At 56.7% G+C, this 13,458-nt stretch overlaps 1 protein-coding gene across 1 annotated transcript; it reads right to left on the bottom strand.

The window, feature by feature from the left end:
* Positions 1 to 828: 828 nt before the first annotated feature.
* On the bottom strand, positions 829 to 8,897 carry TMEM222 (transmembrane protein 222). Its single transcript, XM_084300453.1, has 6 exons — positions 8,775 to 8,897; positions 6,700 to 6,784; positions 5,915 to 5,946; positions 5,137 to 5,233; positions 4,847 to 4,977; positions 829 to 3,896 (listed from the first exon to the last, which is right to left on the bottom strand). The coding sequence occupies exons 1-6, from the start codon at positions 8,888 to 8,890 to the stop codon at positions 3,809 to 3,811; spliced, it is 549 nt and encodes a 182-aa protein (XP_084156579.1). The 5' UTR covers positions 8,891 to 8,897; the 3' UTR covers positions 829 to 3,808.
* Positions 8,898 to 13,458: the final 4,561 nt, after the last annotated feature.

Raw genomic sequence — 13,458 nt, 5'->3', positions numbered from 1 at the left:
TCCCCAGCATCGCAGCCCCCCCGTGGTGAGGGGTAGGAGACGTCGTGGCGCTGCCGCCAACCACCGCAGCCACAGCGCGCTCCCCACGGAGCAAAAAGGGGTGAGAGACCCCCAGCCCCACACCCAGGGCGGGGGGTTTGGGGTCCTGGCCTGGTCTCAGCACCCCCAGCCCCCCTCCAGCAGCTCGCGGGGCGAGGGAAGCCACGGGGGCTCCGAGCTTTGAGGAGCTGGGGGGCGAAAACCCCCCAGATGCTGAGAAAAGAGGGATGCCAAACCTGGGGCTGCGTGGAGGGAAGTTATTCACAGCTGAATGAGATAAACCTACAAGGGGGGGGGGACCAAAAAGCATCCTCCTCCCCAAATGCTCCGCTCTCTGCCTGCTCGGGGCCATGCAGGGCTGTGCTGAGCTGGCAGGGGGTTAGGGACGAGCCCAGCACGAGGCAGGGCCCCTTCCCCTAAAACCTTTCCCCTAAACAAAGGCCCGCAGAAGGGCCCTGGCTCTCGGAGCCCTGGCATTAAAGCTCTGGCACGGCGCGGGCTCTGCCTGCACTGCAGCAAAGGCTTCCAGCTCTGCAGCAAGCAGCTCCCAGCGCCATCCCCTCCCCAGCTCCCCCCCCCCTTCTCTTCCCGACAGCAGCTCTGCAAACAGGACCGTGACTTCTGGCCACGCAAGGGCAGCTCTGTGAAAGGAAAGGCGCGGGGGCCTTCCAGGGCCAGCTCCTCGCGCTGCCCGCAGGCAGGAGGCTGCAGCTCAGGAGGTCGTGGGGGGGGAAAGCTGAGCCTGCTTCTGAAGGAGAGAAGCCTCGACAATAAGAGAAGGCACCTGGAGACATCCACAGAAATAAGTTTATTTCCCCTACCGTCAGGATTATGAAACCACAGAAGCAGAGTTTAAATATTTACAAAGTAATCCAGCGCCCCACAGAGATCAAGAGAACAAAGGAAGAGGGTACGGAGGGGCTGGCCCTCGCCGAAGAAGAGCAGGGCAGAGCCACGGAGCTCTGCAGCACGAGCACGTGCAAAGGGGAAAGGAGGGGACCAGAAAAGCGCCATCGGGGAGGACAGGGACAGGGGGGAACCTTTAGGAGGCCGCGGGCAAGGAGCTGGCGGCGAGATGAAGGCAGCTGCAAGGAAAGCACCTTCCTCACCCACCCACCCACCTCCCAGCCCGCTCTCCCCACGCATCGCCCGTCTCCCCGCGCTCCCGCAGCGCCGGCGGCGTGGTGGAGCAGTAAATCTGCCCAGCCCACAGCCAGCCTCTCTGCAGGAGCCCTCCTGCAGGCACAGGGAGGCCAGCAAGGCTGCCGGGGCTGGCTCCGTGCTACCTCTGCTGCACACCTTGCTGTGGAGCCGCCCGTGCTCCCTCTGGGTGCCCGGAGCCGTCCCACCCTGCTGGCGGTCGAGGTGCAGGGGAAGCAGCTCCGCAGCCCGAGGTCCCGCAGGGCTCGTTTGCAGGGGAAGAGCCTCCGTTCAGAACCCAGATCTGGTTAAAAAATAAAAAATAGAAAGCGCGGGGAGCAAACGAGAAGGATTTTCCCGGTGGGGAATGGCACTCGGCACTTTCCGAAGGCCCGGGAGCGGGGATCGTGGCCAGCAGCCCCACTCCCGGCCTCCCCTGACACCTCGGAGTCTCAGCTTTGGCAACGCTCGTCTAGCTTATCGCTGAAACACTGCAGCAACGTGTGAGACAGCCCAAAGAGTCTCTGGGTTATTGCTACTGCGTAAGACAGGTTGGCTTCAGCCCTGGGGCCGGGGACTCCCGGCGCATCCTTGGCAGGACATTGAGGAATCGCGCTAAAATGACAAACTGGGGCAAAGGACTGATCCCTCCCGTTCCACTGGCTTGTCCTGGGGCACGGCAGCGACGCTGGGCAGCTCCGTGAGATTCCATCTTTTCCTTGCAAGGTTCTCTTTGATCCAGGTTTTGGCTTTCTAATTGGCCTCAGCACCCTCCAGCCCGCCCTCTGCTCGGGTTTAAAGGACTGCACGCAGGAGACGCCGCCTGCTTCAGCTCCAGGAAGGTGGGGAAGGGCAGCGAAGAGCTCCCACCCCGCCAGGCCAGCACCAGGTGACAAGGACAACCGGGTGCTAGGGAGAACGGAGAGGTTTAAGGGGCTATTTAAGTGTGACCGAGGAGGAAATGAAGAATTCGAGAAGCCCAAGAGCCCCCAGCCCCCCTACAGAGCTAGGGGGGGGGTCAGGGGGATGGAAGCAGATGGGGAGGCACAAAGGGACGGCCTCCAGAGCCAGCAGGGGGACTGACAGGGCTGCCACATCAGAGGAAGCCACAGGGATGGCACGCAGACAAAAAAGAGCTTTCTTGCTGGCCACGAGCACTCCTTGAGGCTGAAATCCATCAGGTAGTGGAGTAAAGAGCCGGCCTTTCAAGGCAAGAGAGGAAAAGCTAAGCCTTCCTCTGCAATCAGAGGGCATCTGCTTAATGGCACGCAGCCCTCGGGGGACACCCGACAGCCACCCGGCTAAGAGCACCCCAGAAAGCAGCCGGAGCCTCAGCAAGCAGGGACCTGACCCCAGGCACACTCCCTGCTCAGCACTCCCAAACCACCTCCTCTAGGAGCCATTCTGCCCGCTCCAGGGCTCGGAAGGGCCATCAGACCCCCAGCACTGCCAGACCTTCTAAATTTTTCACCTTCCAAGTGCTTTCACCCCAGAGCGTGCTCTCCAGAACACGCCACAGCTCCCCAGGCACCACGCCGGGACCAGCCACAAGACAGCAGTGCCCTGTTTGCTGCTGCTGAGCCCAAGCAGAGCACGTCTGCCTGCCAGTCCCTCCACCTCTTTAAACCTCCGTTGGCCCCACTAAGCCCAGGATTCGGGCACTGCTCTGCAAGGCACGGATGCTTTCACAGCCCCAAAGCCTTCTGTCCCGGGAGCCAGTACCTGCTGCTGCTGCCACCACCTCTGCAGGCGTGATTTCTGTGACATGCAAAGCGCTCGGGATCAAAGGGAAGCTAAGCAGCTTGGGAGGAGTGTAACGACAATTTCAGGCATTCAGAGCCCAGGGAGAAGCGGGGAAGCTAGATTTTCTCTGGCACAAGCTAAAAGGGATTTGGCAGCAGACTCCCAGCTCTGCGACACGCTGCTGAAAGCGTGCAGACTGCCACGAGCCATACCCAAGCCCTAGTTTCCTGCTTTTCTGGGCTCACCAGCAGGACCAGACGCATCTGCCCCGCCACGGAGCGTTCCTCTGTGTGTCTCTCCTCAGAGGAGTGCTGCGCCGTCAACACCTTTCTGGCACTACTGGGGAGACCGTCAGCGAGGGCTGCGTACCCCCAGGAGGAGCCCCACACCTCCACTGTGAAACGTGTGCTGCAGGAGAGCCGTGCAACAGGGAAACAACTGCCCCTGGGAGACTGGAAACCCCAGGAGGCACCTGATGAGGTTTGCCAGGAGGAAGAACCCAGAGGTGATCAGAGAGAACCTTACAAGGTGCAGCTGCCCGCGCTCCTGAAGCAGGAGGCAGGGTTTGCCTCGCACGGAATGCAAAGGTGCCCACGCCTCTCCTTTCCTGATTGCGTTTCTACCTACCACATTGCAGGGAGGGAGCAAATTCAGGGAGGGATCAGGAGGCTTCAGGACCTCTGCTGTTGGGAGACACCGTCGACAGAACAGAAACAGAAGGGTAAGAAGCCAGTCCCGGGGAACAAAGATGAGTTGTTACAATGGAGTGGAGTGGCCACCTTCCCCAGAAAACGCCTCCCGGAGTCCCACGCCTCCACCTCGCTGGGTCAAGCAGTCACAGTTTCTTCCTTCGTGTGCCCGCAGGACGGGGAGCTCACAGCTGTCATCACCGCAGGTGAAGTGTCAGAACGACCGTCAGGATCACCCCCAGGAAGAGGACAAAGGGAAGCCAGGTCTTCACAAATCCCCCTACGCTGCAAGATGGGAAAAAAAAAAACACACAATAGGGGGAGAGTTTGAACATAAGAAGTCAGCAGAGGAAGACAGGAGGGAGAGAAGGAAGTGATGGTAAGTGGAGAAACCAGGAGACAGATGTTTCTCTTATCCATTGCTAGCACTGCCACACAGTACACGTTAAAAATGTGAGGTTAAATCAGGTCCACAAATAACTGCATCATGAGCAACAGGGCTGGACTCGCCTTCCAGCTCAAATCCAGGTCAAAGTCTATAACTTTGGCATGTTTCATATCTCCACAGACAAACAATGAAACCCCATTTCAGTCAGCCTCAGTGTTCAGGCTGCCGGTGTATTTACCCAGCGCAGGGGGACCACGCTTGCAGGAAAGCTGGTTGGGCTCTTCCAGAAAGAGCAGACCCAGCAGAAGGGAAGCAACAAGAAACCTTTATTCAGGGCTGTCCTTGCAGAATCTCCTCTCCAGGCTCAAGGAGATAAAATGGAGATTAAGAGCTCTTTCTAAGAAGGAAAGCTCAGGGTTTCCCTCTCCACTCCAGCTGGAAATCAGACTAGTTTTAGTGTAAACAAGATTCAAGAGAGGGAAGAGAGACCAGCAATCCTTGGAGAGGAGCCATTCTGTGACCTTCTGTTCTGACCTAACCCAGCCAAAAGACAACACAGAGAGCGATATTTGCTCTAGTTAGCATTTCCCAAATTCCTGGCACCCTAAATTCGTTGCTAGGGACGGTATCTCAGGAGCAGCATCCAGTGCAACCCAGCAAACGCTCCCGGTTCTTTGCTTAAGAACAAGCAGTGAGAGCACCACCTACCAGCAACACTCCCCCACGTGTTGTGGGCAGGGGGGGAGATGTTCCTCCCTTTCCCAAGAGGCTGAAGCTCTGGAGGGATGGGAAGAAGGAAAGAAACAAAGCCCCTCTGCCTGCTGCATCTAGACTGCTCTCAGCTCACCTCACGTACTTCCCATAGAGGAGTGAGAAGAAGCAGAGCTTGACCATGTTCCAGGAGGTGCTGTTGTCGTATCTCATCAAGTTCAAGGCCAGAGCCACGTGAGAGTGGCAGTTATCGCAGCAGAGGTTGTGCTGGAACAGAAGAAGGGGCAGAGCGTTAGAAATCCTGCCTCAGGGCTCCCCGGCCCTGCCCCCGGAGCTGGTGCAGGCCCACAGGTCCCAGTCCTGCAGGAAGGACCCCAACCCTGGGGAGGTGTCGCCCCAGACAGGACGCGGGCACCACAGCCGTACCATTCGGTGCTTGTACTCCTCCGAGGCATCGTGCACAGCCGTGTCCCACATGTTGGGGTTGGAGGAGTACACCTTGCCAGGATCCAGCTTCCAGTACCTGGGAAACGAGAACAGATCCCTTCCGTGATCCCTTGGCTCTGCTGCTGCTCCCCTGCAACTTTTTTGCCCTTCCCAGCAGGAAGCTGCTTGAAGGGCTTAGGAAAAAGGCTGCCTCTGGAGCCCAAGGAACTGCACCCTTCCAGACCAGCACATGCTGCAGGAACCAACACTCAGCACCCTCAGCCCTGGGGCGCTCTGGACAGAGAAATTGCAGGCCTCGAGGCTACAGGCCCCTCTGAACGGCTTTCATGTGCTACGAGATGAAGCCTGCAGGCCACTTAAAATGTAAACGTGATCTGACAGACACACAAAGCCCAGGAACCTCGCCCCCTACCCCAGAACATCATTAACAAGATGGGAGTGATGACAGGTCATTAGCACGGGCACCATTTACTTGGAGCACTTGTTGCTAACATTCTTTTAAAATGTTTTGGTCCTTTTTTTTTCTCGTAAAGGCTCCGTACAGCTACAGTTATTAATGCCATTATCCTGCCGCCACGCTTCTAAAAAGATTGAACTTAACGTGGTTTCTTGAAAAGCACAGACACAGCAGCCGTCCACTTGAATTAGGTTATGTGAACAACGAGAAGAGCAGTGTTACGGCCTGGCTGCCTCTGTGAATTAAAGGACATCTGCAGGTCAGCTGCTCAGTTCCATACAAAGTAACGGGAGCACTTACTTCACTGGCTTCCCAAAGGCCATGTTGTCTTCCTACAAATAAAACAGAAAAAAGGGAGCTCGTGAGGACAACCCCGCACTGTGTTCATGACAAACCTCTTGCTGGAAACCTCTCAGCCCGTGATCATGTAGCAAGGACGCCGCCGCGTCACCTCAACAGTCCCAAAACACCGACCCCATCCGTGTTTTAGGTCTCAGCTGTGTTTGTAAGCTCTTGTTCAGGGGGTGAGTGCGTTCATGCTCTGTACACGGTGGCATTACCTGGCTCCATGGTGTATGTACCGTGTTCCCTCCCTTTAAACTGTGAATGCCTCGTCAGCTCTAAGGTGTAAGTGTCCTAATCTTTAAGGAGCATTAATTATCCCTAAAATTCCCCTGCTTGCAGACTCCAGCAGGATATAAAGCAGTGTAGAAGATTGTCACACGCCTGATGCCACGCACCACGACAGCAGCAGGCATGCTGAGAGGTTCGAAAGCAGCTCCTGAAACTTGGGTTACTGCAAAAGAATTCAGGTCCAAACCTCCCCGTTAAGAGCACAGAGCACATGATCCTTCACCTCCTGCTCCCCAAACCAAACTAGTCGCTGTTTACCAACCCCCCAGATGATCTGCACTGGACAGCAACCTCCGTGGCATTGATCCACGGTCTCGGAAACAACTAAAGCCATTACTCTGCAGAACTCGGAGCTGCAAAAGGCAGGGGGTGGCTCAGAAGCCCCCAGCAGAGGTGAGACGCAGACCAAGCACAGGGTTTGCCTCGCGTACCTGGATCTGTTGCCTACTTACCGAGACAAAGTACGGCCCCGCGAAGTCCCGGATGACCCCGGTCGACGTGCAGATGCCCATGTGGCCGATGATAGGGAAGAGCCACCTGCCGAGGCAACAAGGGAGGCGTCAGGCTGAGATATTTGCCCCCCGATCGCGCCGAGAGCCTGCAAGAGCGGCCACGCAACAAACTGCACAGCACGGGACAGGCTGGGAGGCGAAAGCAGGAGAGGTACAAGCAAAGGGAAACCGGGCTTGAGCTGGAAAGGGAAAACACCCAGAGCTGTGATCCCCGATGAGCTGATCTGGTCGGCTCATCCGCAGGGTGGTCAGGCTTCAAGTTTTCACTTTTTAAATTAAAAAAAATCTTTTTTCAAGGCACTTTTCAAGTTTTTGAGTGGCTGCACTTACAGGATGAGCAGGACTCCAATGGCCTGCACCGCCTGCACCCCCCAGACAGGGAAGGGCAAGCCCCAGGCTCCCAAACACCCCATTTGGGCTTCCGAGTTAAAAAAGGTTAGATCCTGATGAAACAGTGGTGAGATAAAGCCGGCCTTCCCACTTCAACGGCTGAGAAGAAAAGGTCCCCCTGCCCATCTCCCCATTCACACTGCAACTAGATTTTGGCACCTCAGGTGGAAAGCGGGGCTGCTGGCTCCAGGAAGAGCACTCCCTCCCCTAAATGGTCTCCATGTTTCAAAGACTCATCCTCCTCTTCCCTTGATATTTGCAGCTCCGGAGAGCTGCAGCTCTTTATCTCCCCCTCGGATCCCCTGTGACCCCTACGAAGCATTTCAGGCCGAGCACCAGCGCTCACCCACACCCTCCTGCATCCTCAGCTTTGCTGCCCTCTCTTTGATTTCTCCCTCCCCTCATGGGACCGTGCCCAGAGACTAATATTTCAGGTGACATTACAGCAAGGTTAAACAAGAACAGAATCACTGCTCAATTAGGGAGATCCTAAACCCACCAAAACGAGCAGATAAAGCCAAGCACGCCGGCAAGCGCAGCCGAGGAGATAAACTGCGCCCAGCTCCTGCTGATAACGCAACCTCACCACGCAGGGAAAGGCTTCCTGCAAAGTTTCAGCGCTTCTATCACTTCACCTCTGCGTTTTCCTATCTGGTGCGATGCAAAGCAGCCAGGCGGCTTCGCTGCCTGCACAGAGCCGTGTTCTATCAGCCAGGAGGTGCAGCTGAACGCAGCCCTGTCACAGCTTTGCCACCTTCAAAGGTGTAAACAGATCTTCCTTCTCCTTACTTCTCCCCCCGACGCTGACTGGCTTTCAAGCCTCCAAACCCCAGGATGACAGGAAACGTCAGAGGAAGAAAATTGGGGCAATTATGCAATCTAGCGAGAGATTTCACCAAATAACGACGCTGAAATTTCCACTGCTAAAAAAATCAAGAGGAAGATGCCACTGCTCGTCGGGGAACGAGCCCACAAACAAACAGGGACACCCACTAACTCCGGCAGGACAGCTCTCCTCAGCAGTCCCGGGGGGAGATAAGGAGGTTGAAAGCTTTGGAACGGGGAGGACGGGATGTGCAGCCGTGTGAAAAAGAGAAGATAACGATCAGGGCAGGTTCGTACACGCGGGGCAGCACAGGGAAGTTTTCTCCCGGCTGAGCAGAGGCCCGGCGCCGTTCCCAGCCCCACAGACCGCGCCACGTCTTCGCCCTGACTTTCAGCCCCGGCTCAGCAAACATTCACACCCGGCTGCAATTGGAGGGGATGGGGACTGCGTGAAAATCACCCCCCCCCCCCCTCCAGGAACCACATGTTTAGGGCTTCCCATTTTCCCACAACTGCAAGAAAAAAAAACAAAAAACAAACAAAACAAACAAAAACACCTCCAAAACTCTCCTTGAAGCCTGCCTACACCCCGCCAGCACCACGGGGAAACCCAGCAGGGGCTCCCCTGGGGCTGGCTGCGAGGCCCCCGCGGCTTTGGGCCCCCCGAGGCCCCTTCGCTCCCCAGCCGCGACCCCCCCCCAAGGCCGAGCCGGTTCCCCCCCGGGCCCCAGGTCCTGCGGAGACCCAAGCGGCTCCCGGCAAAGCCTTCCCCGCCGAGCCCCCGAGGCTCCCGGCCTCACGTCAGGACGGGGATCGGGGTCCAGACGACGCAGTAAGGGAAGCGGCCGCGCTCGGCGTCCAGCCCGGCCCCCCCGGCGCCATGGAACTGCTTCATCTTGGCCTCCGCTTCCGCCATCGCCCGCCCCGCCCGGCCGCCGCGCCATGGCGTCACTTCCTGGAAACCGCGCGGCCGCTTCCGGGTGCGCCCGGTAACCAGGAAGTGGGAGAGGCCTGGGGGCCGCAGGGGTCGGGGACCCCCCCCGAGGGACCCCCCCCCCCCCCCCCCAAAAGCCAGGAGCGGGGCTCAACGCCCCCCGCAGTCACGGCTCCGCTTTACAGCGGGCTTCGTGCTCTGTAGCAGCCCCTCAGGCCTACACCGTTGGCACCCACAGCCAGGGACAGGGGGCTCCCCCTGCGTGGGGGTGCCAATGGTGTAGGGACAATGGAACCCCCCACACGTCCCCAGGGGAAAAACAGCACCCCCCCGACGCCCCGGGACAGGAGGAATGCGAGGGAGGGCAGGGGGAGGAACAGCACTTACACCTGGAGAATCGGCTTAGAAAAATAACAATTGCTTTATTAGGAAGTTTAATTCAAACTCTACACGAGGAGGCTGAAGAAGAAATGGGTTTATTCCAGGTTTCCACCCCCACAACACGCTCGGCAAAATACAGAGTGACGAGTCACTGAACGAGTGGAAGGAAGAGGGACGACGTTGCCTGCCACCGGGGTGCTGTGCCCAGCAGGCACAGGAGAGCTGCCAGGCATCCAGACCCCCCTCTCCTCTTCACATCCTTCTGTGTTCCTCCTGGAAGCTGCTCATGTCTTCCTTGCGTTGCGATCTCAAGCTGCATTTCTAAGGCCCACAATTAGCAGAGGTTTCCTTCCAGCACAGTTTGTGGTGTTGGACGGCACGACGCTGGGGGGTTGCTCACAAAGCTCTTGCAGCTTATCCCTTCCAGCACGTGGCTCCTCCATTTTAGCTCTGTCACAGCACAGAGGCAAGGCAGAGCCGAGCACTGTGCTCACACAAGGAGCTGGCTTTCGTTATCCACAAGCAAACCCTGTTACGATGAGAGCCACGTTCCCAACAGCATCACCAAGTTACAGCTTTTACATAATGGCCCCATTTTCCTCATAAACCCTCTCCTTCAAAGCCTTCTCTCGTCTCTACCTCCTGCATTCTACTTTCCATCACCTGACTTAGCTTAAAACTTAAGCTGAGGCCAGCCTTCCACATCTGTCAGCGTCCTCCCCAGGAGCAGTGCTCTGGGGACAGCGCGGTGCTTACACGCCCACTACATTATAGACTAAGGAAGCTTCCAGCTTGAAAGCCCAGGCTGTCAGGAGCCTCTGCCCACAGAACAGGCACATCAGAGGGGACCCAGTTTGGATTTGCCGGTGTGGCAGTGGAAAGCATTGGCTAACAGTCTAGTTCAGACAGCCTACCTGCCCTCCGTACACACTAAATTGTCATATGAGTACTGAAGCTTCAGTTCAACTAGTATTGTGCTGCAGTCTACGTTTCCTCGCCTCTACAAAGCTCTCGGCTCGTCTACCATCCCACCTTGCCTCCTAGTCTAGACCACGTTTTGGAACAGATCCCTCCGAGAGGGAGGGCAGCTGCAGAGGCGTCAGGGCTGAGGCAGAGCCACCCACCCAGGCACCCACCGGGAGCAGCTCGAGTCAAGCTGCAGTGCAGGCACCGGCTCAGCATGACCTGTCACTGCGTCAGAGCTGATCAAGAGCCTGAGACTGCGCTCCTTGTAATCCGACGGTGAAGGGATTCACAAAACAGTCCAGTTCCAAAAGAGAGAGAAAGCAAAGGAAAAAAAGAATAAAACAAAAACAAAAACAACAGACACTCGAGAGCAAAGCCATGCCCGGTGCTTTGGTTTCTAAAATGCTTCCTATTTTGGCACTTGGGGTAGAAGATAGACACAGAGGTTGTATGTGTTCCAGTGAATGCTTTTTGTTCTATGAAGAAAAATATTTGCATTGATTTGCTCCAAGCTAACATAAGTACCAGAGATTGTTGAAATACACGAACAGAGCCCAGTGTTCACATCAGCTAACGCGGTCCTGGCACGTTTGTCAGATTAGGCAATGGATTTGCTCTTCCTGCTCGTGTCTCAAAGGCTGCTAAGCAGCGTATCACCGGGGACCAGCTCCCTTGGCAAAGCCCCACGGCAGGGATGGTGCTGACAGCCTCTGCAGGACACACGGCCCCGCAGTGCCACCGCACAGCCTCCCTTCCCGCCCGGCCGGGGGGCATCTCAGCCAGCCTGCTTTATTGCCTCTTCAAACCAAACGCAGGAGGGCAAAAACCCAAGTGCTGCAGCACAGAACCCCATTTTCCCTAGGCTGGATTTAAAAAAAAAAAATATCAATACGGTGCTCCTGCACCGCACAGCTCTCGGTGGGGCTGTCAGGCAGGCAGAAGGGCTCTCCAGCCCTCGCAGCGCACTGGCAGAAAACGGGTGAGCTGTAGCTGACAGCAGGGTCTTCCTGGTGACAACTGGAAGGCTGCTGTTGTTCTGCTATTGATCTAAGCAGAATACAAAACACCTGAAGTCAGCAGGGAAAAATAGCTGCAGTTGGAAAAGAAACCGGAGGTACGGGGGAGGGAGCAGGGGGGAGAGCAGGTAAGAAGTTTCCCATGCATAAAATTAACGGCCGGGCGTTTTATTGCAGCTATCTCGCCCGGCTACAATACTGGATTAAACGTAGGGAGCAGGAACGCTGCCATCATTGTTTTTGCAGCCTCTCATTTGACGAGAAACAAAAGGTTTCGCTCCCGTTCCTGCCAGCGACTTGCCACCAGCGGCTCTGCTCTCCTGTCAGCTTTACCTCCCCTCAGCCAAAAACATCCTGGGGACGATGCCTGCGGGGCCCAGCGTGGCCTCGTAGCCTGGAGGCACAGAGCCTCTCGGTGAGGAGACCCTAGGAAGGAGCAGCCCGGACCCCACACCAGTTTGGGTTTAGCCCAAGCAGCCAGCACCGCTGGCGGAGCTGAGGCTGGAAGGGATTTTGCTACCTCCCCTTTCTACCCCGGCTCATCTCTGAGGCTGAAAGAAGCAGGCACCCAGCCAGCTCCCGTTCGGTAAGCAGCTTCCTTGGGAACCTTTCCCTGTTGTGACAGCTCCAACATTACAGGGACTGCCAGGACCAAACCACTCGAGGAAGAGGTCCCCTCCCCCTTCTGACATTGACAACCGCGGCGGCGGCGGCAGCACCACCGCGTGCGGGAGCCGACCGAGAGCGTCAGCGGGGCACGGGCTGATGGAGGACACCACGGCGTCCTTCCTCTGCCCCGGAGGTGATGCTGGGGCGGGTCGCTGTGCGTTTTTGTTGCTCCTCTCCCGTGGTCTGCGCCTGCTGCAGTCTGACAGCCTCTAATCGCTCAGCGTGAACCAGAAACGTCACTCTCATCTGTATTGATGATGGTGCTACTCACCAGCGCAAGAACATACGCAGGCTCAGCCACCCACCCCAAAAGCGTGCCCTTAAGCCATCTCGCCCCTCAGCTTTCACCTTCAGGTCTTTTCCGCCTCCCTGTCACTCGAAAGCTGCTTTTCCTTCTCTCTCCCTCTCCACCTGGCGCAGCCACAGGGCAACTTTTATGTCGCTTAAAGGGAAAGCCAGCAGTTTCTCGGGGACATGGGGCACACGGTGGAAGAGCTCCAAGAGCCAAGCGCAGCGCAATCCCCCAAAAAGGCCCACACCTTCCCTCCTTGCTTGCCAGCGCCGGAGGGGCTTCCCAGCAGTGTCATCTCCTGCAGCAGCAAGGCCTGAACGAGCCACAAGGAGCACAGCACGCGGGAGGGCTTAATTCCTCGCTGCAGCAGCAGGCAGCTTCCTGACATCCTGCTCCCATTTTGCTGGGAGGTGGGAGCCATCTTGAGCCCTTTGCAGCCTCGCTCCTGGCACTGCCAACAGGCGCAGCAGAGGGAAGCGAGCTCATCCCTAGGGCTGCTGGTGCTCCTCTCCCCCCTTCCCAGGGCGGATTGCTCCTCTCCCCCCTCCTCTATCCAATTCTCTTGCTCAAGTTACAAATAAAGCTGATTTTCCAGGTCCTTCTAGGCCTTTCCACCCACGATTCAACCACTCAGCTCCCCCTTGCCATGCTCCCTCTTTGTCCAACCATTCAGCCCAAGAGCTGACCTAATTAGCTGATTGCCAATTCCAGCTGTGGATGCACACTGCTTTGTTGGAGCAGAGCTGCCTTTTCAAGCAATAATTTATATCCGACAGGATCTGAAACGACGAGGCCTTCAAAAGGCCTTCAGCAGAAAGGTGTCTAACAGGAATTTCTCAGAGTTCGAACAGATTCTGAAAATAATGGACTGGTTTTCTAACCCAAGGCCCAGCACTGCACAGCTTGGAGGGCAGGGAAGCGTTTGGGAGGTTTTGCAGCAGGAGCCCAAAGGAGAAAGTGAGTTTGTGACATCCTCTAGCAAGGGATCACCTCTGGGTCTGAACGTGCATGTCCAGTGCACCACGCTTGTGCGAGATTTCCAGGCAATAAACACTCAGGATGTGCTATTTTCCCTACTCTGCTTTTCACCACCCTGTTCACCTCTAACTCTTGGATTAAGCAGGGACTCAAAGATTTTGTCAATTTTATCCCGACATAACACGATTCAGAGCAAGTAACTCCATCGTACGACCGTTAATCTGCCTGTAAGGTGTGAGCACCACCTC

This window comes from Netta rufina (assembly GCF_964035555.1).
Source record: "Netta rufina genome assembly, chromosome: 23".
Taxonomy (NCBI): Eukaryota; Metazoa; Chordata; class Aves; order Anseriformes; family Anatidae; genus Netta; species Netta rufina.
The sequence above is the reverse complement of the archived record's forward strand: the minus strand, read 5'-3'. Positions and strand labels throughout refer to the sequence as shown.